This window comes from Saccopteryx leptura, chromosome 2 (assembly GCF_036850995.1).
Source record: "Saccopteryx leptura isolate mSacLep1 chromosome 2, mSacLep1_pri_phased_curated, whole genome shotgun sequence".
In the NCBI taxonomy this organism is placed as follows: domain Eukaryota; kingdom Metazoa; phylum Chordata; class Mammalia; order Chiroptera; family Emballonuridae; genus Saccopteryx; species Saccopteryx leptura.
In genome coordinates, this window is record NC_089504.1 from 293635575 (window position 1) to 293662736 (window position 27162).

Consider the following 27162-nt stretch of genomic DNA (forward strand, 5'->3'; position numbering starts at 1 on the left):
CTCTCTCCCTTCCTGTCTGTCTCTCTCTCTGACTTTCTGTCTCTGTCAAAAATAAAATAAAATTCCAGGATCTGCAAACTGTGTATTAGGATGTGGGGCCCCTCAGGGTCGGCACCGAGAGAGGTTTGCATCAAGCTGATGAAGAGTTGTCCAACGGTATGTTTATTGTCAATGATTTTAGCCTAAATTTACAACAGTAAATAATAGAATTTTATTATATTTGTCATATTGAAGTAAGTTAATCTGTTATTAAACATACATTCATATTATATATACATAATAAAACACTTGTTTTATGTATATTTGTCTATATAAAAAAAACCTCTACCATTGTGTGTGTGTGCTCGTGTTTGTCTCACAGTTACTGCAGAGTTGCAGAGTTGCTGGGTGCGCTGTAAAATCTTACAACTATCCTTGGGAAGAGTAATTTTAGTTTGCATGAAGTCATTTCTCTTTTCCCCAATATTCTATTTAGATCATTTTGTTACTGACAATTTTAAATTCTAAGCATTTAATTTTGATTTTTTTTGTAACTGTACAACTGTTTGAAGTAAATGGCATAAAAACTCTTATGTGATTTTATTAAATCTGACTTATATAAAGAGACTAGCAATTGCAGATGATTTGCACATGGTAATAGATTATATGCTATAGCAAAATGTTGCTTTTGTTGCTTCTCCGACAGGCGCAGTTTCAAGTATAGTTATTACTAAGCTACAATATCACACATTTAAAAAAAATTATCAAAAGGAGTTCATGCTGTTGACTCATTACTCTCATATTTATTATTCTTATTGAAACTCACTAGATATAATTCTATTGGTTCCTTTCCTGATTGAAAACATTTGAACCGAGAAAGCACAGTATTTCTTAAGACATTTGTAACTATTCATTATGGATATTAAAATTACAATCATGCTGCATTGTATGAGCAATGATTTAAAAAAATTCTTTACACATATGCTAAGCGGGTGATCAATGCTATCCAAGTTTGAAGATGCTGAATTTTTATATAACTGGTATTTAAAATTTTGATGTGTATTGCATTTGTTACTGAATATCAATAATACGTTTTTTTGCTCATATCGAGTAAGTTTAAAATGGGGTCTTTTGTAGAAACACCCATCCTGTTTAGAATGATATAACATGCCTGAATGTTCACATATCAAACAAAATGCCAGCTTTCTATAGAAAAGAGGTGTCAAAAAGTTTCTTTGTACCTTTAACGCATGTGATTATGTAGTACAAAATGCAGAGTTTGTAAAATTTCTTGAATATACAGGCAAAAAAATGAATAATTCAAAACAACTCATAAGTTTTACATTCTATTGTCCCTTTATAACGCAGGCAGAAGAAGATAGCAGTGTGCTCCCAATAGAGCTGAATTTGCACAAGTTACACCTCTGAAAATGCCAGATGGTCTATGGTCTACTTTTGAGAGCTGTCACATATGTAAAGATTTGAAAAAAGAAAGACAGCTGAATGAGAGCAGTGGGTCGTTAAAGGGAAAGTGAGGGTCCCTAGGTATCACTTGTGTTTTAAGAAGCATTGTGTTGTTTCGATATTAGTGTTTTTTTTACAGCCATACACAACTTTTACACAATAATAAGAAGAAATTTATTTAAAGCCAAGTAGTTATGGTTAATCAGTCAGACATTTTTGTTCTTTATTCAGGAATAAAATCAGTTTTCCGACTTGGTTTTAGTTGTAATTTTACTATAAAATTTAAGTCATACCCATGAAAAATTATCAATGAAGTTAAAATAAATGTCTGTTGAGATAACTAATATGTCTAGAATTTATCCAGTTTTGCTTTGACTTATATACTGCGTACATGACAAAATCATAAAACTAAGAGAGTTTTAATGTTACAAAGCTAGATTGAAGAGATAATACTTGGTTATCTAACTGTGGTGCAAACTATAGTAAATATAATTAGATGAATGTGAGACAAAAATTAATGTACTATTATTTGCCTGACAACAAATAGATAATCATTTTGAAGATTAAAATAGATAAATCACTAGGATATGTTCGAATATCATTCCTGCCATATCTAGTAATTTGCTTATAGTCAATTTTGATACTAGAAAAGGGTCCGATCTCTCAGTGTTAGAATTTGGTGGCAAGACATCATTGTTTTTTACCACCTTTATTTTTATTTATTGAGAATGTTTAACTGTTACATAGTGATCTTAAATTTCTTTTGGATTATGGAAAATGACAGGATAGTTCTGATTGATAAGAAGCATTCCCAGCATTGGTCAATGACATTTCAACTTTACCAGCTCTCAGATTTCTTAAATTTTTCTTTTCAGAGAAAAAGCGGCCTAATACATTCTTCTTACTGGTGAGATTACTGGAAAGCGCTCTGAAAAGAACCCCAAATTAGGTTTAACTGACTTCTTTGGCACCCCTTTAAATAAATATGTATAACTAGCTTTATATTCAATAGCGGTCGTTAGTATGTTATTCTCATTGATACAAGAAGTTACAGGTGCAGCAAGTTAGTCTCTAGATCAAATGATTACTCATCCATAAGAAATAGACCTCCTTTTGCAGATGCCTTGTTTACCAATTTTAGTTAGCTTTTAAAAAGAGAAATAACTTTTTCTTTCCATCAGAAGTTTGGAGAAAAACAAAATATTTTGATATGTTTTACAGTCATTACTTTGTGATATTCACAAATATTCAATTTGTGACAATTTTTCTTTGTTATTAAAGAACTGGAAAGTGTAAGAGGTATTCAGATTAGTTTTATAAATCAGGTATTAATTTTTAATAGGCTTGGTATGAAAGCATGCTTTTGTTTAAATAAAATAATTTGTATTTTTCTTGAAATCTGTACATTTATGAAGTAGATATTTTGACATATTAATATGTTTATCTTCAAAAGACCTAATATATGCAAACAAGAGCAGAGTAAACAATGTGTGCTGAAGACATGCTCAAGTGCAACCTGTCTGCTTTGTCAACAATGTATACTGAGCTTAGCGAGTCCCCAGATCACAATCAGTCCCTTCTAGACATCAATGCCATGTGTAACTGTTACGGCTTTGGATAAAATGTGTTTTCTGAGTTGACGACTTCTTAGTATTCAGATTTAATTCACATTTTATAAGTGTTCATGATCATAAATTGAAAAGAAGACTAATTACAACAGCAGTTTTAGAGTCTGAAATTCCAGGAAATTATAAAAGATAAATTTTGACAATGAGTAGTTTTTGTTGTTGCTGTTGTTTTGAACTGAAATGCTTTGATTGATGGCATTGCTTAGGAGCTACACAATCAAGGTAAATGTTGATTTTTAATAATCTCAATATTTAACCAGTATAAACAGATAACCTTTTCTGGGGAGATCAGAGCTCTTATCTACAAAAGCCAGAACCTATTTTGGCTAATTTAAATAGAAAATAAATCTATTAAAAGCACAGAGACTCTCCCAAGAGTCCCACACCTAAGGATCATGCTTCTACATTCAGTGGGGCTTCTCTAACGGAAACCTCAGTGCGGCCCTGCTGGCCCAGCAGTCTGCTAGGAGTGGACAGCCCACACAGAATATTTCTCGATATTGCCCAGCTCTGATACCTGAATCCATTGCTCTTTTCCTTTTTTTTTGAAAGATAATTGAGTAGTGAGATAATACTTGTGTCTCTGGCACCCAGAAGAGGACCTGGTACTCTACTTTCGCTATTGAATGAGCATTGAATGACTTTTTCAGATTTCTAACTTTAATTTTCATAATAAAACAAAACATATTTTCCCTTCTCTTTTTATGTCCCTTGGGTAAAGTCACCTTTGATGGCCCTCTTTCCCATTTTTGCTTTTAGTAAGCATGCTTTCTCTGTGCTGATTTGTTATTATTTATGTTATATATTTTGTTTATTATTCATATGTCCATGTTTATTAGTATCATATTTTACTTTCTTTTCCCTTTCATTTTAGTGTCATGGATAAAACCCAAAGATGTCTGTAATTGAACATATTTTGATTATTTTAAAATACTGACTTAATTTTTACCCTGATAAGCTTTTCCTGCTCTCTGACGTAGCCCAGCCCCAGCGCTTGCCTCGGCTTCCGGCGTCGGCGCAGGAGCCAAGCGAGGAGGAAACGGGCAAGATGAAGTCCTGCCACCGGGGTCTGAACAACGGGAACGGGGTTCACCACGCCGCCAAGCCTGTGTCTGCCGAGGCGCGCAGGCTCTCTGCACCTGTTTCTCAGAAAATGCACAGAAAAATTCAGTCCAGCTTGTCTGTAAATAGTGATATCAGTAAGAAGAGTAAAGTAAATGCTGTCTTTTCCCAAAAGCCAGGCTCTTCACCTGAAGGTAAGTTTGAGATACGTATGTATTTTGTTTGACCACACGTGCAATCATAATCACTAATAATTATTTGATTAAGCAAACATAAATGAAGACTCTCGATTATCTGCCAAACGGAAATTTCGGTAAGATGCCGCTTAAATCCCCAAAGGAGAACACAGGCTACAAAAGGAAGCATTGGCAGCTGACATCTGGCTTTTAGATCAGTGTCTTCTAGAGTGAACAGTCATTACTTCAAATATAACTACTATACTCCTTTTTTAGTACCACATTTAAAATATGAATACAACATTGTGGTGGCACATGAATGTCATGTGAGTATTTTTTCTGTTCCTGATTTAGTATGTTATTCTGTGGTTCAGAGATAACATTACCATCTCGCAAATCAGTTCTTAAATATGCAAAATAAAACCATAGAAAGATTTGGTAATTTTGATCTTCTTGCCAGGTAGTGGGCCAGGCGAGCCGTGCTGCTGACTGACCAGCGTCTCCAGCCCGCCAGCCCTAGTCCGCGCTCACTGTGCTCTGCCTTTAGCTCCTCTCAGGAGCTAGTTCTGACTTTCTTCACTTGCCTCATCCTGCCGTTGGCCAGGTTATCGTCAGGGTAAATACTACGAACCTGAGAAAGCTTTTCACTATTATAACACAAACCCATGTCATGACAGTGGGTTTACAGACTTATTTTTTTTTAAATCGAAATGACTTACTATATTATAAAAGGAATAGTCCCCCCATATGTAAGGTTTGGAATTTCTCCTAGCATATTTATGTTCCCTCTCTTCCTCCTCTTTCCCCTTTGAGCAGTTTTTGAGCATTAAAAACTCAAACGTTCTATCTAATATATATATATTCTTTTCTTATTCCCTTTACCTTTCTATTTAAATTGCCATGAAATCTTAAATAAGGCAAATTCTGTGGGTGCTTCTGTGAAGTTGGCCATGCTTATTCATAGAGATAAACTGAGTTGTAAATAGGAAATTGAATTGAGATTTACCAGTAATGAGTGAAGGAGAGGATATTACATTTTGGTTATAGGTGTCTCAGATTCAACTGAGGTAAAGTGTTAGGTTGATCAAATGATATGATAATAAGTGGTCTGCATAGTTACAGGTCAGTGACACTACTTTCCAAACTAATTAGATTGAAAGAAACATGATTGACACTTTAAAATTAGTTTGACATGTTAGCTACATGGTCATCTCTGAAGCCTAGGTAGGCTGTTAACTAAACTGGCTCTCCAAGGAGTCGGGAAGGCAATGCAATTTTCTTTAGAGGATCTTCACTTTTAGGTCATTGGGTGAAATAATTGAATGCAATTGAAACCCACTTGTTTTTTATATTTGAATTTACTTCTTATGTCCTAAACTCTTATTTTTTGATATTTACTTATTATGAAGAATAGTAACATTTGCATATCAATCCAACTTGAAATTGCTTATGGAATTTTTAAAAAAATTTTCATCATTTGCTTTTAATATCATGTGTGAATTTATTTTCAATGTAAGAATGCAGCTTCATAAACGACATACAAAGGAAGGGGGAAATAACAGTCTATGAATGAAATGTAGTTCTATAATCCCTCTTCTCCCTCTCCCTTTTCCATTTTGTCTTTTCTTTCTCATATACACACACTTAGGGCGCACAAGAAATATTATGGATGAGGGAACTCCCTTGTAATCCTGATTTTATCACAAAATCTGTTCCAGATTGGGTTATGGGGCATGAGAATCTAAAGCACAAATGAAGATGACTGACTATTTCGTACAACCTCCTACCCACGACTTTGCTGTGAGGCTGTAGAGTTTAGCCAGTTGTAGGCTGATTTGATTTTGATTGCTTGAGTCAAGATGAAGATTACATTGTCCTGGTTCATATTTTCTCCAAGTTAGATGTTTTCATGCTTTTTGATGCTATTTAAGATTGTGGCCTAATTTTTTTGTTGTTTCTTCTGCTTTTCAGTTTTTATGTTGTTTATTTTCTTGGCAATGTGCTGTAGTTAAACAAACAAACAAAAAACAAGCATAGAACTGGTACATGGCAAATTAAAAGGGAAACATTTTCAGCTCTGCTCTCAGCTAGCTGGGGAACTCGGGTTTCCCTGGGACTGCTTGTTCTATAAAATGGTGTAAATAGTGTGGATTAGAAATCTTGAAAGTAAGTTTCAGTTCCAAGAGTCAATAATGTTCTCTTTATAGCAGAGCTGCTTTACTCTGTAGACAGGTCTCTGCTGTACAGACGAGGATCCTTGGCTGAGAAGGAATCTTGCACCTGTGGAATAGACTTGGGCACCTGCAGAGAGGGTTGTGGTGAACAGACAAACTGGATTTCAGGAGGATTATATTTAAGAATAGCAAGTCTTGAATAGAAATGGTTAGTATTTTTTAAAAAGCAGTAACAATGAGGAGACTTAATGGTTAGAGTTTTCTCAGTTCTGTTTTTTACATTTTTCTTAAGGCTTTGTTTGTGTCTATTCTTCCTATAGCAGAATGAGCAAGAAAAGTAATATTTACTGCAAACCTCAGAAACGCGAACCACGCCCAGTGTGACAATGTGTGTTTTTTTGCATAAATCATGGTTATGATTTCTATCATTGCACATAAATACTGACAGTAGAGGGGCAACTTGTGGTTGAGATGATGGAATTGAATGTTTAATTGTTTCATAGTGATTCAGTAAGAGTACCAGGCTTCTTTGCAGATCAAGTTTGGAAAAGACTGCTGAGATGTGGGCCTGTTGCCTATACAGAGGTAAGGATTGACTGAGCCTTATAATTGTGACAGTGGGTTGGTGACGTGTTTTAATGTGTCTGAAATTGTGGGTTACCTAAGGCTTGGGGACACAGAGATGCGTGCTCCCCAGATTCTCTGTGTACACTGTCGCGATGCATGCAGTCAGGTGCGTGGATTCATTCTCTGTACCGGGCATGGTTCCACCTGTTTCGCTCACATGAGCTCATTTAATCTTTCCAACAGCACTGGACTGCTTTGAACGGTATGTAATTATCTAATTATAACTGAGCGAACTGAGGCACAGAGAGGTTAAGTGAAACCACCAAAGTCATTTGGTGCGTGATGGAATTGAGATTTAAACCCAGACAAGGCTGGCTCCACGGACTATGCTACTAACTACTGATACGTTGACTTGTTAAAGTCCTATGAGAGAAATGTAATGTGCTGGCCATTCCAACCTCACGTTGGATGTTGGCGTTACAGCTGTGGTGAGGCAGTGATCTTATTACTATAGATTTTCCTTCTTGAATCCTTTCCTACTAAAATTTTAAAAACAATTCTCACACCTATATCCTGTGTTCGTTTTCTTCCCTACTAGACTCTAAATTATTGAAAGACTGGACTGAGTCTGAGTCCTTTTTTTTTTTTTTTTAATTTACAATGATGCCCAGTACATTAGCTTCAAAGAGTTTCCCAGGAGTTAGTAAGTGATACAATGTTTTATTCCAAACCACTTTATCCTACTCTTCTGTGAAACTAGCACTGAAAAATAAAGTGTGCGCTCATGTTCATTAAAAAAAGTGTTCTTTTAAAAGTTATCTTTTTACAGTAGTGGAAAAAAATAATGTAGGAGAATATTACACAATTTATGTAAAGGTTTTAAAATTAGTAGATTTCTAATTGTTTTGTTTAAATATTTTCATGCATACTTTAAATTTTTTTATTGCATCACCTAGGTGTAGAGTTCTAAGACTAAATATTTAATATTCTTGACCTTTGAAATAATTATAGTATAATTTTATTACATAACATTAAAATTGCCAAGAGTCTCCATTAGAGTCTAAGATACTTTCCTTATCATGAGAAGGATAAATCCTAGTATGTTCTAGGTGTACCAGTATAGTTTTATAAAAATTAAGTTTGAACAAAGGTATTTTTAGAAAAGATTTTATGCTTTTCAGGAATATTCGATAACTTAGACTTTATGTGGATAGATTTAGTATTTATTGAGAAATGCATATCCAATCCTAGCAGCTCATTGAACACAAATGCTAAACAACAGCCAGGAGCTTCATACACATAGCAATAACTAGGATCAGGCTCTTTTTTAATCACACAGAGGAAGTACACCCTAGCAATTAGAGTACAGACTCTGGAACTGTCAGCTTGCGTGCAAAAATTGCCTTACTATTGACCAGTGATGTGTCCTTGAATAGGTTTCTTAACTTCTTTATTGCTTCAGTGTCTGTGTCTTATCTATAAAATGGGGATATTAATACCTACTTCATAGGATTGTTCTGAAGAACGGTTGATTTAACTGCATTTAGCTGAGTTAGAACACAACCTAGCCCAGATGAAATATTTGGAATGTTAGCTCCTGTTTTCATCATCATTATTAAGTATTGCACAGGGAGGGGTCAAGAATGTTAGCTTCCTGTAAAAGGCCATGCCTGTACTGACTCCCGAAAGACAAGGTTAGATTAGGGAATTTAGGGAGGCATTCAAGGCATGTATTACCTATGAAATAACATGCTTTGTTCAGAGAACCATATACTATTTGTTGTTGTTGAGAAGCTAACTTAAGAGAAATGAGACTGGAAAGATAAGAAAGAAACAGTCCATAGGCAGCCTGGGATGCCCTGTGTTTGAAAGCTATATAGCCACATCTGTCTGACTTCTCCAGAGGACATCATGTGATACCTAATATTCTGTGTATCTTTGAAACATATACTTTTTCTCTCCATAATACAGAAATTTTTTAGTTCAATTATGTAAGAACTATTACATAGATAAAACCAGTGAGTTGGTTTTAGACTTGTTGACCCTGGGATGCTAACAAGCTCTGTAGGAAGCCTTTGGAACTGTGGAGGGACTTAAGCCCAGTCCTCCAATTTTACCGGTTCTCTTTCCTTTCTTTAAGCTATTCTCATGGTTGAAACCTCTATGATCTTTCTCTGTCTCCTTTGTAGACCTCTGTCTCCCTTCTTGTCAGTGTATTTACACTTGGATTCACAGTGTAGCAGTTTTTCACAACACAGCATAGGGAGAGTGGGGTGCACAGCTGTCGGAGGGATGTACCACCATTGAGCAGGGTGCTTTGGAAAAGCCCACTAGGTGATTCACGTATGCCCCGTGCCCTTTTTCCTTGACACTTAGTGGTATAAAATGGTAAAAATACATTTTCTTGACCATATGGCTTCCTCTTCTGTCCTCATCATCTGCAAATCCTGACCCAACTCCTTGAACTTGAACTTGTACCTCCACTGCAACGTTTAGAGGTCCCCTCACATATGTTTAAGTGACACAGCTGAATGCCTTTGCTTCTTTTTAGATTGGAATATTCTCACAACTAACTTTCTTTGCCTTCTTGACCTGTGCTTTTTTTCCCCCAGATCTCAATTCAGGCCTCATATCCTGATGCCCCAATTTTGGACTAAGTGCTCCTCTTTTGGGTCCCCACAGTGTCTGCCACTTACAAAATTATACTGAAATTTATTTGTTTTTCTGTCTGTCTTTCTGCACTAAAATGTAATCTCATTGACAGCAAATGACTGTCTTATTTATCCCTTAATTTCCAGCTCATAGGCTAGTGTTTGGCTTATTGTAAGAACTCAGTAAATGCTGAAGCAAGTAAGGAATATAAACTGGAGAACATTGATACTTATTCTTTCATTTTCTGTAGACATTATGGTTGAAACCTCACCATGGCTGAATCCTCAAGGGAGTGATGGTTGAGATTAAAGGGAGTGCTAATATTTGAGCTAAAAGAAAAGGCAAATCAACTCCCTTGAGGCAGGATTAGAATTCAGAACTCCTGTCCACTACCCCATTAAATGTTCTCATTAGTCTATATAGTTTTCAGGCAACTACACATTTCAAATCCTAAAACCAAAAAAAAAAAAAAAAAAAAATAGAAGAGTAAAATTGAAATTGAATGGTTCAGTCTTAGTTTTAGTAGTATTATAAAATCTTATTCATTTCCTCCATAACCACTAATCAGTTTTGTGTGTAATTGGACAAGTACTAGTATTTTAGTGGAAGGATAATAGGACTGAAGGATATAACCATAGAGTCATAATCTGATCTCCCAGAAACCAATTTTCTGGTACTTCAGCAAGATATGTTGCTATGTTCCTCAAAATAGTTCATTTGTTTGGATGTTGTTTTGTTTGGTATTATTTCCTGAGGCCAGAATAGCTGTAGAATTCTGCTTTCTGATGCAATATTTGCCAGTTCATTGGAAAATGGGATTTTAAAAAATTTCACTTCTCAGCCAACAAACTAAGTGGAACAACAGAAATACAAAGAGAAGGGTGTGTGTCTGTGTGTAGAGAGCAGGCAGGATCGAAGTTGGATATGTCAAAGTAGAAATCATTCTGCAGTCATAAAGCACTGCTTTTTATTTATTTGAAATATTTAATCATCTAGTCTTAAAAATAATAAAATATTATCCAAAGTATTTACAAGTGGTAAGAGTTATATTAGGGCTAAAAGTAAATATTTAAATAAACTTCCTTTAGAGTTTACGAAAATAAGTTGACTGTATAATTTATGACATATAGTAAGTTGTTTTTATGCCCACCTATTTGATGAGGAGCAAAGAAAAGATTTTTCAAGGTTTTGATGTACATATAATTTAACATCTAGAATACAGAAACACCTCCTAATCTGCCTCAAATCTAAGAGTGCTTCTCAATGATAGCCGACAACTCTGCAGGCCATGTTGGAGAAGAGATAGAGGCTCTCAGCTATGTGTGGACTCCACCTTTGGTTTTTTGGTTTTGTAGACAAGCTGTTTTAGGCCACTGCTCAAAGAATTTATATTAGCTTAGCATTCACGTAGGAGATGGGTGGGGAGGAAATCAAACAATGGAGATACAGCTAGATTGGCCAGGAAGCTTTGGGGTGTGAGCTGTCAGAGTGAAGAGGCTATTTAAAAACCTACCTTCAGGCTAAATGGAAAGATTTGAACGAACCTTATGACTCTATTAACACCAGGGTTTTAATTCTTTCTTTATACAGTGATGAAAAGTTCTGGTTGTGCTTTGATTAGGTCAAAGAGTAATAGGCTGATAAGGCAGCCAAGCTTCTCTAGGATGGATGTTTGCTTTCAACACCTACAGCTGTGCTGAGTGGAGGCAGTGGAGATCCTGGAGTTTTCTTTATGATTTCAGGATTCAGTGAAGGGTTGGGCCCAGGTGAAGCTGAAGACAAGGGGAGCAGCAGTCGGATATACATCCTAAGCAGCACTGTCATTAATTTTCTAGTTCAATTAGTTGGGAAATATATAGCAATTAGGAAATCACGAGGAATAGCTGAATATAGTTTGAGGCTGACCATGGCTTGCATTTTAGACGTGTTCAGTTTCCAACAATGATACAGAATCCAAGAGCATTCAAAAATACACACAGGAACTTGGACAAGGAAGTTAAAAGCTAGCATGCTAATTTATATTTGTTCTCATGGAGGGGATGTTTGAAACTGAATCTGAATGAATTTTTACAAGTAGAGATATAAGAGAAAAGGTCCAGTGGATGAAAATGGAATGGTTCAGGGATCATTGAAGGCCAGCCAGTTTGGTAGGGTGGGAATGTAGGTTCAGCTTGGGTGACTTTTCTCCAGAGGTGATGTCTGAATATGTCAGAGTGAGGCCATGGCAGTGATAAGATTGTCTATGGAAGAGGTCAAAGGACAAAGAGAAGAGGAAGATCATCAGGCTCAGAGAAAACAGAAGTGAGAGAAGAAACAGATTGGAGAAAGTGATGTAATGGAGGCCAGGGAAAGAAGTTTTAAGACAAAATGTACCAGATATCGCATCAGATATTGTTGACAGTGTCAGTAGGGATGGGTACTGAAATAATTCTGTTGGATTTATCAGTGTGGATGCCGTTCAACTACCTACCGGTCATTAAGAGTGTTTTCCTGGAGAAGCCAGATGGATGTGGGTTATGGAATATGTGGAAACACACTCTCTCTCCAAAGGCCAAAGTCCAGGTTGAACGTATGGGTCAGGGAGGTTGTTTTGTGTTATTTTGTTTTAATATTAGAGAGTTTTAAGTGTGTCTACATTTGGATGGAAAGAATTCAGGAGAGAGAGAACATTTGCAGATTTTAAGAAGGTAATAATGATTCTTGACAAGCCAGCACATTATTTCTTTATAGTTTAGATCTAGAGTTCAATACACTGAATTATGTGAGTGCACGTCATCTATTAGCAAGAGAACTGAGCAACTAGAGAAGACTTTACTGGATGGTTAACCTCGATGACTCCACTCTGTGTGGGTTGTGTGGTCGATGAATCCTAGAAGCCTTTGAGTAATCTATGGAATGACTTTGTATGAGGAAATGTAACCTTTAAAACAATTTAAAAGCCAATCTCAATTCCAACTCCTACCTCATTCCAGAAGCAGTAATTGCATTTGAATGTAAGGAATTGTCAGGGCAGGCATTTATGATTCTGAGTTCCAAATTTTTTACTTTGTTTTTGGCCATAAGTTGATGGAAGTTGACAGCTTTCTATACCTTAGGTTGTTAAGGCCTCTGATTAAATTTAATAATAGGTTTTACACATTGTGTAGCATTAGAGAGGAAATAAAACATAAGCAAGTAAACAAGCAATAAGAGTTAGAGAAAAAGTGTAGGAAAGGGAAGGAAACTACTGCAAAGTTTAGAAAAACAGGAAATGTTAGATTAAGTTAGAAATATATTTAAAGTAAACTTATGTTTACTTGTGAAGAGTAGGCCACATGAAAAGGCTTGAAAGGCTTAAGACTTGACCTATTGTAAATTGGAATTTTGATTAATTGTGGTAGTCTCTTACACAGTGATGCTGATCATTTTTGGTTCATGGGCTTCTTTAAGAATCTGACAAAAGTTTTTAAGAAAAAATGGTAACAGAATACTGTTCCTCCTTTGTTGTTTCTGGAAGTAACCAAAGACATTGAAACCTTCAGATATCTTTATCTAATGTCAGCTGTCTCTAAGAACTGAACAGTGAAGGGGGAGCAAATAATGGGAGGAGCTAATGAGCCAGTGATCTAGGAAGGGTATGGCAGGTTTTAAGCAGATAATTTACATAATCTGACCTACCATTTTTAAGTGTCACATGCTTTTTGTGTGGACAGTAGACTAGGTGAACGAGCGCTGAAGAAGGGAGGCCTGCTGTGTGACTCATGCAGTGACTGAGATGGGAGATGATAGGGTTGAATCAGGGTGGTCAGTGGTGAGATGTTGCACATGGATGTATTTTGAAGACAGAGTGAGATCTACTGATGGATGAGATTACAGTGTGAAAGACAGGGGTTAAGGATGACTCCAACTTATTTGGCCTGAATAGCTGAAAAGTATGGACTGCCATTTATAGAGATAGAAAGACTGGGAAAAACAGGGTTTTGTTCTGGAAGGAAGATCAATAGTTTGGTTCTGAACACATTGGCTTTGAGATGTCCATTATTTATCCAAGTGATGATGTGAAGTAGGTGGTTGGATAGCAGAGTCTGGAGTCCAGAGGACAGGTCTGCAGCCTGAGACACATTTTGTGAGTCATCGGGGGTACGGAATGTTTAGTGGATTGGATGACCTATCACTGGGGTTCTCAACCCTGGCACCCTGCGTATTAGTCATAGGAGCTTCTGGTCTTTGCCCCCAGAATGCAATGGAGTTGGGGCAAGTCATCAGCTTTCTTCTGAAGCTACCTAAATCATTCTAATATGTATGAGAGTTAAGGACTTTCCAGGAAATAGGTATAGTTAAGAATTCCAAGAACTGAGTCACCAGTCACCACTCCAATATGTAGAGGTAAGAAAATAAAGAGGAACCATGAGAAAAAAGTGAGGACGAGTAACCTGTGACCGAGAAGGAACCAACAAAGAGGGACAGCTTAGAAGAAAGTGTTTCAGTATGTAGGGAATGGCCTGACCACGTGGTGGCGCAGTGGATAGAGTGTCAGACTGGGACGCGGAAGACCCAAGTTTGAAACCCTGAGGTCACCAGCTTGAGCATGGGCTCATCTGGTTTGAGCAAGGCTCACCAGTTTGAGCCCAAGGTCACTGGCTTGAGCAAGGGGTCACTCGGTCTGCTGTAGCCCCCCACCCCCATCAAGGTACAAATGAGAAAGCAATAAATAAGCAACTAAGGTGCCACAATGAAGAATTGATGCTTCTCATCCTCTCCCTTCCTGTCTCTCTTTTCCTATCTGTCCCTCTCTCTGACTTTGTCTCTGTCACACACACACACACACACACACACACACACACACACACACACACACCCCATATATATAAGTGTAAGTCACTGTACTGAAGCAGTCACTGTAAAAGATAATCTCAAAGAATGGCTGCTTTCTTCTAATAATTCCATATATATATATGGAATGATTATCAAATGCCACAGAGAAGGCCACTAAGATGAATGAAGAGTGACCATTCATATTGTCCTACAAAGACCATTGGTGACCTTTATATGGTTGGTACTGTGATAGGGAAAGAAGTCTGATTGATGTGGGTTCTAGAGAGTGGAAAGAGAACAATTAAAATTTGCAAGTTTAGGTTACTCTGTTTGAGAAGTTTTCCTGAATAAGAATACTAATAGTGCTAAGAGCTAAAGGGGGGTGTTTTGTTTTGTTTTTTTCATTTTTCCGAAGCTGGAAACGGGGAGGCAGTCAGGTAGACTCCCGCATGCGCCCGACCGGGATCCACCCAGCATGCCCACCAGGGGGTGATGTTCTGCCCGTCTGGGGCATCACTCTGTTGCATCCAGAGCCATTCTAGCGCCTGAGGCAGAGGCCACAGAGCCATCCCCAGCGCCCGGGCCATCTTTGCTCCAATGGAGCCTCAGCTGCGGGAGGGGAAGAGAAAGACAGAGAGAAAGGAGAGGGGGAGGAGTGGAGAAGGGTGCTTCTCCTGTGTGCCCTGGCCGGGAATTGAACCCGGGACTCCTGCACGCCAGACCGACGCTCTACCGCTGAGCCAACCAGCCAGGGCCAGGGGGGTGTTTTTAAGAGTAAGATTTTATCAGTTGAGTGTTGTTGGTAATGAGGTCATGAAGGGAAGAAGGTATTGATGATGCAGGAGAAAGGGTGTCCTTGAGTAGTCAAGAGGGGAGGAAATCCGTTATAAAGTGCCCTATGTTGTGATTATTGATTGATATCTAAATATCTGTATCTGTACCTTATCATCCCTTCAGTTTTTACATTATTAGAAGAAAGCAGCCATTCTTTGAGATTATCTTTTACAGTGACTGCTTCAGTACAGTGACTTACACTTATAAGGCACTTTCTCTTTAGTTAACTATAGATCTCTCAAATGGCCAGTAGGATTTGGTATAGTAGACAGTTTTGGAAATCCTCCATCTAAAAAATTATGTTATCATTTGAAATATTAAATATACTAAAAGTTTCTTTTCATTTTGAAGGATTAAAAATTACTTTACAGTTATAATAATAGCACTAGACAGTTTAATACTGTAATTCTCAAACGAGGAAGGTTTGGGGCAGAGATTCAAATGTGCAACATGTTTTGAATCTTCTGACAAAAAACTGGCTGGTGACTCAAGTGTCTTGTAGTTTACGAAATGTGTACACAGGGAAATAGTATCAGAGTATTGTTCACTAAATATAATTTTTGTCTTCAAATATTCGAGGTGATCAGTCACAGTAAAACTTTATTTCAGTTGCTCCCAATAAATCAGAACATTTTTTAATGTTTTGTATTTTACTTTAACTAAAATTTTACCACTTCAGCTAAAGTCATTTTCCTTTTTACAGAATTGAGGATTACCTTTTACATTTTTGTGGAAAGAAGAATAGAAATGTTTATATCAGCTGATAAATGGAAAAAAATAAATACTGCTGCTGTGTAATTCCTACCTTAATTTATGTCCAAATACCATGTGGTCAGCCCATGGATAATAGAGGAAAGAGAACATTCAAAATAAGCCCAACTGGATTATATTAATATTCCTTTGTCTTTAACTAAAACTGTTTTGCTAATATGATAGTTTATATTTGTTTTAATTGTTGTTTTTGGTTCCTTCATAAATTTCCTGTTTTTCTCCAGTGTTTTATTACTACATTATTTCAATTACTTTTTTTATGGGCCCCCATCATTATCTCTATATACTCAGAAGATTTATCTGGCTAAATAAACACTAAAATGTTTAAGAACAGAGAATTATAATATTAGGAAAATAATCCTTTGAAAATGCTGTTTTTTAAAAAAAAGACTGAGGGAGAAGGAATACAAGCGTGCCCTTCATGTATAGAACTGTGTCTGTCTGGTGTACTAGTCAGAGAAACTTCCATCTTTGAGGATCTGGCCAGCAAGCCTAGTTGTAATCCAAAAAGTGTACCTTCCATATGTCTGTCATTTTGTCTGTCTTTCTTCCTATACCCCATCTCTCTGCCTCCCCTCCCCATTTCTCTCTTTCTTACTTTCTCTTCCTCCTGATTCATTTCAGTTATAAATTTTGCCTGATTTCACTGAACAATTAATTGCAAGTTAGAAGAACCCAAATGGCAATGATTCATGACATTTCCAATAGCAATGCCTTAGTACTCTTTCTGGGTAGTTTTAGTCTTAGCTTGTATGTTTGTGAGTATGAGCACATAGCTTAAATGAAATAGCTCCAAAGATTTCTAAGAGCCAAGACTTTTTAAATAATGATTTTTTCCCTAGATTGAATTAGATTGTCATGGTATTAGAGTTGACTTCTTTTCATTCAGAATACGTAAGTTGTTTCATTATTTGTTTGTTTTTTATTGTATTCTCAAATGAACTTGCCTGACTCCTAAAACTGATTGAGTGACATAGAAATACTGTCACTTAGAAATGTTTTTACTAATTTTAATACTTACATATAGTACTGAACTATTATACTTTTGAGAATCTTTTATACTTAATTATAACTCTCAACTAGTATAGAATAGGATGGAGGGAAGCTTATCGTATAAAGTCATTTTTCTGAAAATCTTGCAAGGTGAAAGTTTTCTATATAGAAGGTTTGAATACACTAGGAAGATGTGTAAAAGATTCACGTATGACCCTCCAACTCAGTGGTTCTTAGCTTTGAGAGGGATTTGTGACTTTGATGAGAAAAAGTTAATTTTATTAACTTCTACACTTTATTTTTTATTGATTTTAGAGAGAGGTAAAGGGAGAACAAGAAAGAGAAAGAGAGAGAGAGAGGGAAACATCGATTAGTTGCTTTACTCATTTATGCATTCATTGGTTGGTTCTTGTATGAGCCCTGATCAGGGATCAAACCCACAATTGGTGTATCAAGATGATGCTCTAACCCCACTGAGCTACCCAGCCTGGGCAACTTCTACACTTTAAATGAAATTTAATATTTCACTCAATTATAAGTGTAAGCAATACATTTCTTTGCATTTGTAGTACCTGTGATTTGTCACTGATGCATTTATGTTATATTTTAGTTATTGCATAAATTATGTAGTTTATGCTAATATACTTTAAAATTACAGTAGTTATCAGAACACCACTAGTTCTTGCTATTAATGTGTTAAAAAAGCACGTATTTATTCTACCTCTGCTTCTGATATTATTTAAGCTATTTCAACATAACTAGTTGTTTATTATTTTATTTTACACATTTAAAAGCAATATTTTGAGTCCGCGTTACACACAAAAAACAAGAATACCTGCTGTAGTCCCCTTCATAGTACAAATACTATCTTCTCTAATATACCTGTTTCAGACTAACATTTCTATGTGTGGTTTTCATAATGCAGAGAACACATTTGTGTGTGTGTGTGTGTGACAGAGAGAGGGATAGATAGGGACAGACAGGAATGAAGAGAGATGAGAAGCATCAATCATCAGTTTTTTGTTGCGACACCTTAGTTGTTCATTGATTGCTCTCTCATATGTGCCTTGACCGTGGGCCTTCAGTAGACTGAGTAACCCCTTGCTTGAGCCAGCGATCTTGGGTCCAAGCTGGTGAACTTTGCTCAAACCAGATGAGCCCACACTCAAGCTGGCGACCTTGGGGTCTTGAACCTGGGTCCTCAGCATCCCAGTCCGACGCTCTATCTACTACTCTACCTCCTGGTCAGGCAGGCCACATTTTTTAAATAGCTATTATTTTCTCATATGAAATTGTAAGAAAGATAAAGAACATATCCAAATTTCCACCTTAAAAAAACTATATTAAATCATAAATTGCTAAGTGTTCTCATGTTTATATTTTAATGATGTAATTTTACCAAAGCATGGATACAGAGGCTGGAGAAAAATAAGTGTTTTCTCTGCCACAATTTGACTCTTCATAGTAAGTACTAGAAAAAACTTAGGAAGTGTATCCAAATTCAACTACCTGTGTGGACAAGTCCTGCCAGGGGTAAGGACGACGGAGACGCAAAGACCCAACTCCGGGGACCAAGTTCAGTGACGCAGATCCACTTTATTCAGGAAGTAAGCTAGCTTATATACATGGGTTCAGCCAATAGTATGTTACAGCATGTCCTCCATAGCCAATGGCTGAAAAGATCAGGGAGCTGATTGGTTAGTGCTAAGTACTTCCTTATACTGGGCGAGCTTCCTTCCTGAGTATGCCTAGAAGAATTCTGGGAGCTGGAGTATTCTCACAGCATTGTATCAGCCACAGCTGCTAGGAATGTGTTCTGTGATCCACCTACAATTCCCCCTTCTCTTTTAATTAAGGTCAATTGGACTTGATGAATGACAGCTTGCTGTTGTTGTAGCTTTTGAATGCTACTCATTATGCAACGGAACCCTAGTAGAACTAAAACAACTATAATACCTATTATACTATATGCTAATAGATTAGCTGGATTAAATAATGAGGCAAGCTTTTATAATGTTTGACTAGTTAGGAAATAGAACGGGGGTCTTAAAGGGGATTCCTCTTAGGGATCGGAATGTCATTTCCCTCCTATTGTGTTACAGAGACCTTCTAGGTGCCATTAAACACAGTTCCATTTGGATTGTAAAAAATGGATGTAGGTTGATGCATGCCCCCTTCCCACAAAGGTCCCAGCATCCAAACAGGAAATGGATAGCTTGCCGTGGGCTGCGTACTGCATATGGTTGCAAGGCACATTACACAAATTACAACAAAATGACAAATCATACAATTTCAACAATTACAAAAGTACATTTCACCAGTCTATGAGCACTTTGCCAAAAGCACAAAATGTCCTCGGCCTTCTTTCTAGCCATAGGAAAAGCTTCCCAGGGCAGGGGAAGGGCCTCCAGCAAAGCCACCCCCCACCCCCATCAGGATATTTCACATTGTCCAAAATCCGTAAGTCCATCCAACAAAGAAGCTAGTGCTCACTCGGGTTGTAGACCAGGAAATCAGTCCATGCACATGAGGCGTCAGCCTCCCCCCTCATCCCTACAATCCTGGCAGGTCTTACACTGTCCCAAAGAGGAGACGTGGCAATGGCAGTCAGCATTTCCATCTCTGCTCTGGAGAGCATGATGGCACTCACCCCTGTGTCCCAAAATGTCAGTGAACCCACCAGTGGCTTAGCCGGCACTCCCTGCCATTCCAGCGGCCACTCGGCGATGCAAGCCTGGCTTCTGTTCATCGTCCCACCGCAGCTGCCGCCGTTTACCTTCTGGAGTCTGTGAATCACAACTCTGGCCCAATTTTCCTCATCCTCCAAAGATGAACTGAAAGCTGGTGAAAACACCAGCTCGCACTACCTGGCTTGAGCCCCGGGCTGCCGCCGCCTGAGTCTGTGAGTCAGTGGTTACTATAGCACACATAAGCGAGAACAGAGCACCAGGGCCTGGGGGCCCCACAGGTGCATTTCTCTGGGCCGGCCCTGCCAAAGCCTCCACATCACCCCTGGTGATGGGGCACGCATGCTAGCCACGAGGTCTTCTTCTGAGCACTGAGGACCTCCTCCCCTCAGGCGTAGTCTGTGTGGAGAAGGCCAGGGCTGTGGCTTTGGTCGAGTGAAGACTGAACCACTTAGTGGATGCCCAAGAAACCCTGTCAAGCAGGTTGGGGGTTCCTGGGATCCAAGTTGGCTGAAAAACACAAGTATAACCTCTCCCTTGTGTTAGAAGAGGGTGTGATCCCTGCCACTGTGCCATGGCTGGGTCCGTCCAGTGTCATTTCAGAGAGAAGGGTGGGGAAGAGAGAGAGCGAGAGATACATGACATCATACAGACAGAAAAAAGACACATGGGGTGAATAGGCTGGCCCATGGGTCTACAGCAGGAACATGTGTTGGAGAAAATGGCATCTGAGAAGCTGGAGTGGGGCACTGAGCCCCGGCAGGGAATGCAGGAGTAGCGACTTCTGCCTTTTCTTGCGGCAGAGCTGATGGTGCAGTTAGCAATTCAGTTGGTTTCGTTTCTGCGAGCTCAGCCGCGATTTTGTCAAACTCGAAGGCTAAACTACTTTCCTCCTCAGAAGAGGGGGGCGAATAGGAGGTAGGGGTTCCTCTGAAAGAGGAGTAGCCTGTAGGACCTTAGGGTCCGGTGGAGGGACCCCAGCAGGAGCACCGGTCAAGCCGGCGTGTATTGTCAATAAAGCAGGAGTGAGGCCGAGAGGGAAGGCCTGTCCCTCATGTACCTCAGCTGAACGAACACGTCGGAGAGCTCGGGCCCAAGTATCCAGGTCCCAGAGAGGCATGTCCCGGAGCCAAGTATTGAGACCAGAGAGGATCTCCCAGTAAGTACAGAGATCCTTTTCACAAACTTTAACTCGCCTACTCTGCAATAGGGTGTGCAGGGTTCGAGCCTGTGGGGCTCAGGAGTGGGGGAGAAGGTTTCCCATTGCAGAGGGTCACTCACCCATCCCTTGGATGCCGGTTAGGTCTGTGCCCAACGTTGGGTGCCAGTTGTGGACAAGTCCTGCCGGGGGCGAGGACAACGGAGACACAAAGACCCGACTCCAGGGACCAGGTTCAGTGACGCAGATCCACTTTATTCAGGAAATAAGCTAGCTTATAACCATGGGGTCAGCTTATAGGGTGTTACAGCGTGTTCCTCAAAGCCAATGGCTGAAAAGATGAGGGAGCTGCATGGTTGGCGCTGAGTCACTTCCTTATAGCGGGTGAGCTCCCTTCCTGGGTATGCCCAGGAGGCTTCTGGGAGCTGGAGTATTCTCACAGCATTGCATCAGCCACAGCTGCTAGGAATGTGCTCTGCGCTCCACCCACATACTTGGTAAAAAGTTGTTTCAGGGTTCTTAGGCAAACCTTCCAACAGGTTGAACTGATGTGCCTCAGGTCCTCTCAGCACAGTAATTTTTACTGGCTTTCTACTTACACTCTTGAATGGAGAGAAGATCGATGGTAGACATTCCCTAAATGGACGTAGGGGGCAATTAGAGGAACAAAATTGGACCTGGCCAGGTAGCTTAATTAGTTAGAGTGTTGTCTGATGAGTTGGGGTTGCGGGTTTAATCCCCTGTCAGGGCACATGCAGAAGTCAACCGTGAATTCATGAGTGAGTGGAGCAGCTCATGACCTGCATAGAAGAGCAGACCCACGCTCTCCCATTTTCCACATTGGCTATTTCATTTTGTTGCTACTCTCTTTAAAACAAAGCTCTGCAAAAGTTTCGCTCTCCATGCAGTGAAGAAGCCATCCAGCGTGCCTCAGGGTCTGTCCACCCCTTGCCCTACCTACATACTTACCTAAATCTGAACTTGTTTCTACCTCCCTTCTCACCTTTCTTGTTGCAGCAACTTCCTGGGATCGCGGATCCTACCATCCACTCATTGCACCGAGGGGCCCTGTTCGCGTTCTGTTCCGCCTTTTCCTCCGGAGAAAGTACATGTGACCGAGTCTTTCCTATCTAACTGTATATATTGAGAGTGGGAGTGCTTCTGCAGCTCTGCTTTGGTCCTGCCTAGTGTTTCCTCAGCTTTCTCTTTCCCTTCACCTGTTTCTTGAAAGCTTATCTACCTTAGCAGTCTCTACTTCCCCCTTTTTCAATCACTCCTCATCTCACTGCTGTTCATTTCCATCTCCATCATCTCACTGAAGTTTCTCTGGCTAAACAGTGTTTGCCACAGTCTCCCTGAACTACTTTTCTCTCTCATGTCCCTGGCACCTCCCCTTCCTGGAGTTTCTACTCTCTTGTCAAGTCCTCAGCTTCCTCTGCCTACCCCTCTTCCTCAGTCCCCTCCTTAAATGCTCTCGCCCCCTTGTGTTTTCTTTTTTCCCTTGGTACATTCTCCTTGGGCAACTTAATTTTATTTCCTGTTAGAGTTTCAGCTACCTCTGAGTCCCTCACTAGAATCTGTCTCCCAAGTTCCAGACCGCTGTCACCAGCCACATCCTGGACATCTCCATTTGAGTATCCTCACACTTACTCTGCCTTATTTTCAAAAACTTTAAGCTATTTTTGTTTCTCTATTTCTCCTGTGGTAAATGGCAACAGAAACCAGGGCATCGCACTTGACTCTTCCCATCACTGTCTCCTCCGGTGTCTTAGCTACTCCTTGTAACACTCGACCTCCTTTGTATTCCTCAGAGCCATCTGCCTGACCCTACCGATACTGTATTACCACAACCTGCTTTTTCCTGCCCCATCAATATTGAGCTACTCTTATCTCCAAACTGTCATATTTTTCCACATATGCCTTTGCATAGCAATTCCAATGCCTGGAACCACCTTTGGTTTCTCTTCTTATAACATGTCATCTGATCACTTGCCCCTGGGGTTAAACTAACTTGAAGTCATCTTGTATTCAGCATTAATTAACTTTTCACTGTGCTTTGAATGTTGTGTTAAGCCAAGTAATGGCTCTGTTCAAGGTCAATAAAAGACCCTTACACAGACTTAAAAATCTACTCTTTATAGAAAACAGATTATATTATCATAGAAACTTAGTGCTTGAAATGAATTTGGAGATCGCTTTCCCTTTCATTATATGCATATGAACACTGAATTAAATGACTTGTTCAAGGTTACTTAGTCAATTAGTGACAGAGGCAAGACTAGAAACAGATTTTAATTTTTTAGATCCCAATAAGTAGGATAACACTTGGCTGTCTGTAGCCACTCCTGAAAGTGACAGGATGATCATGAATGTGCCCCCCAGAACATTGTTTCTCTATTGCTGGAAGCCTCACTAAAAACAAACACACAGACATCAACAACCACAACAGGCACATACAAGGTTGAGGCGTTGCCTTCCTGAAGGGCCACAGTCAGGAGCTGTGACTCAGGAAACCGCCACTGGGTCCCCCCCCCCCCCCCAGGAAGTGCAGAGGTCTAGGACACGGCTTAGTAGGAGAGTGTTTATTTTTATCTTCTTTTCCACCATTTAAAGTAATATGATGAGACTACAAACTTTTATTGTATGAGAAAACTCCGTTTATCTGCTTTTGTCAGTTTTAGAGTAGTTGCAAACAACACGCTCACAGGTTTTCTTGACTCTGGAGTTGTTTGTACACTAAATTAAAGTGGAGGTATTTGTACCTTGTAATTTCAGTGCCATACTGTCCTGTTTATCTGAGGCTCGTGATGGTGCCTTAAAAAAAATCAAATGGCTTTAATAAATAACATGGATGGAGAGGGTAGGATGTGGAAAAAGTAACAATTCAATTATTGACTCACAAATTAATTCCATAAGTAATGGATTTATCTCCTGTGCCCTGTTTTGAAATGTACTTTGGTATCTCATTTTCCTATATATTTCACTAGCGTGTTATTCTTCATCTTGCCTAGATTACATGTTAGTTGGCCTTTGTGGCCAGGGCCAGGGAGGGCCTCTTGAGGTGATTGATGCTCTGCCTGCCATCGTAAGGCCTGCACCTCCTGCTGGGGTGCTGCTCCTCCCCTCCCCCCTCCCCGCCTCGATGGGGGCTTGCAGAATAGTGTCTGCTGGGCTTCGGTCCTGAGGAATGCTCGAGTGCCTGTAGAGTTGTCATGCCTGATCCCAACCCTTTGAATTCTGTCAGCTTCCTCCTAGTGTATTTGTTTACTCTTCTGGTGCCTCCTGTTGCAGGGTCCCTGGCCCACCCTGTGGGCCACTGTGATAGGTTAGTATTAGAGACTGAAAGCATTCAACAGGAGGAGCTCTGGTTCAAGGTGGTGACGAAGGAAGAGTCTGAACTCACTATCTTCCACAGACATATATGGGTCGACAGCTACACGTGGAACACTTTCTTCTGGGAAACAAAAACCTAAAAACTAGCTCAGTGAATACTTCACATCAAGCAAATGAGGGGAAAAAAAATCAAAGGTAGGACAGGCAGAGATAGAATTTGCCATAAACCCCATTGCTGGTGTGGTAACTCACAATCGGGAGGGAACTCACAACCGGAAGCCTCCCCAGCGAGGGAAGTGACTGAACTCCATATTGGACGCCTCAGCTTCTAAGAGCTGCCTGAACATCTAGCTTTGAAAACCACTGGGTCTTGGGTCTTTGAGATTCTCATGGCTTCAATGGACTGAGGAATGCCTCATAAAGGGCTCGCAGGCTTGGACTGCCCTCACCCCCAGGACCCAGTACAGAGGCAGCCAACTGAGAGGCAACCAGTTTATGTGGAAGCATCTTATTTGTTTATCTTAAAGTGATGGCCTGAGGGTCAGGAGTTTAACACACATCTAGGTGCCTGCTGGGGAACTCGCTGATGATAGAAGCTGGCAGGCACCATCTCTGTGCTCGCTTGCTCTCTCTCTCTCTCTCTCTCTCTCTCCCCCTCCCTCCCTCCTTCTCTCTTTCCTTTGCTCACCAACCTTAATCCTCTCCAGAGACTTAGGAGGGTGCGCGCTCTCTCTCTAGCTCTCGATTTTGCTCTCTCCCTCTCTCCAGCTCACCAACCTTAATGCTCTCCAGAGACTTAGGAGGGTGTGTGCTCTCTCTCTCGCTCTCGATTTTGCTCTCTCCCTCTCTCCAGCTCACCAACCTTAATCCTCTCCAGAGACTTAGGAGGGCAGGCACTATCTTCTCGCTCGTCTGCCACTTTCCAGATTGCTGGTTATCACCATGAGACAAGCTTGTGCATGTGTCTGGTGCCCTGGGTCTCGTTGCTGCCGCCCAGGGACACCACTTGGTCACCCAGTGGTTGTCAAAAGGCTTGAGTTCCTGGGTGCCATTGGACTGTAACACCAGAGAGACAGTTCTTGGATGATGAACACCAACGGAGCATTGCACAGATGCAGACTGAAATCTATATCCAGAGATGCTGTGAAAAAGGCCTACGAGCTTGACCTGCACGTTCACATTGGGCAGCCTTCAGGTTTGGCACAGAGTCAGGGTCCTGATGGTATGTACCCAGGGGCACAGATCAGTGGATGCCATCTTTGTACTCTCATTCTAGAAAGGAAGTTGTATACTCATATGGTGCCTTGATTTTTTACAGCTGCCACCAAGGGACACCTGTAGATCATCTGGCCCTGGAAGCAGGTGGGACTTAGGCTTGTGGTCCCACAGGACTATGAATATACATATCTGCAGACTTTAAAAGCTGCTACCTGAGAGGCTGGCTTCCTGTCAGTCTGAATGTAGGTGCTGACAGACTTCTATCAACTAGTGAGAGCCACTAAAATTAAAATAGGTTGTATAATCACAAAGGCTTGAGAGACAAACGAGAACTAGGGCAGGTTAGTACAAGGAGGTTCGACTTTTACACGAGGCTGCTGCTTCAGCCTGAGAGAGGCGGCTGTTTTATCTAATATCAATAAATAGAAGCCAACCTAGTCAAGGAAAATGAAACAAAGCTTACGTTCCAAAAAAAAGAACAATATAAAACTGAAAAAAAAGGCCTTAATTACACAGAAATCATGTGCCCTGATGTTAAACTGTATTATAAAGGTATAGTAATCAAAACAGCATGGTATCAGCATAAAAACTGACCTAAGATCAATGGACCAGAATAGAGAGCTTGAAATAAATCCATGCATAGCATATACGGTTAATCACTCTATAACAGTGGAGCCAAGAATATACAATGGGGAAAGGATGATGTCTTCAAGAAACTATTGGGAAACAGAACAGCCACATGCAAAAGAATGAAACTGGACCACTATCTTATTCATAAACAAAAATTAACTCTAAATAGGATAAAGACTTGAAAATAAGACCTGAAATCATCAATCTCCCAGAAGAAAATTTAGGTGGTAAGCCCCTTGACATTAAACTTGGTGATTCTATTTTTGGATTTGACACCAAAATCAAAGACAACAAAAGCAAAAATAAGTAAGATTTTATCAAATTAAGAAAGCTTCTGCACAGCAAAGAAAACCATCAAGGAAATGAAAAGGCATATGGAATGGGAGAAAATATTTGCAAATCATATTCTGACAAGGAGTTAATATAATACACACACACACATAAATCAATAGCAAAAATAAATAAATAAATTTTTTTTTAAATGGGAGAGGATTTGAATAGATCTTTTTCCAAAGAAGACATACAGATGGACATCAGATACATTAAAGCAGTGGTCCCCAACCTTTTTTGGGCCACGGACCAGTTTAATATCAGAAAATATTTTCACAGACCGGCCTTTAGGGTGGGACGGATAAATGCACAAAATAAAATTATGCAACCGGCATAAAAACTGTGGTATTTTTAAATATAATTGTTGAACTTACGAGACAAGCATCAAGATTGAGTCTTAGATGGATGTAACAGAGGAAATCTGGTCATTTTTTAGAAATAAAACATCATTCAGGCTTACATATAAATAAAACAGAAATAATGTAAGTTATTTACTCTTTCTCTGCAGACCGGTACCAAATGGCCCATGGACCGGTACTGGTCCGTGGCCTGGGGGTTGGGGACCACTGCATTAAAGGATGCTCAACATCATTAATCATCAAAATGTAAACTAAAACCACAGTGAGATACCACCTCACACCTGTTACAGTGGTTATTACTAAAAGCCTAGATATAACAAGTGTTGGTCTAGGTGTGGAAAAAAAGGAACAC

The 27162-nt window shown here is 39.6% G+C and overlaps 1 protein-coding gene across 1 annotated transcript in view; it reads left to right on the forward strand.

Moving 5' to 3' along the window:
* MDFIC (MyoD family inhibitor domain containing) overlaps positions 1–27162 on the forward strand; it is a 96678-nt gene that overhangs the window by 55393 nt on the left and 14123 nt on the right. The window contains exon 4 of the mRNA XM_066362528.1: positions 4052–4327. Coding sequence (XP_066218625.1) covers positions 4052–4327 — 276 coding nt within the window. The remainder of the gene's footprint in view (positions 1–4051; positions 4328–27162) is intronic.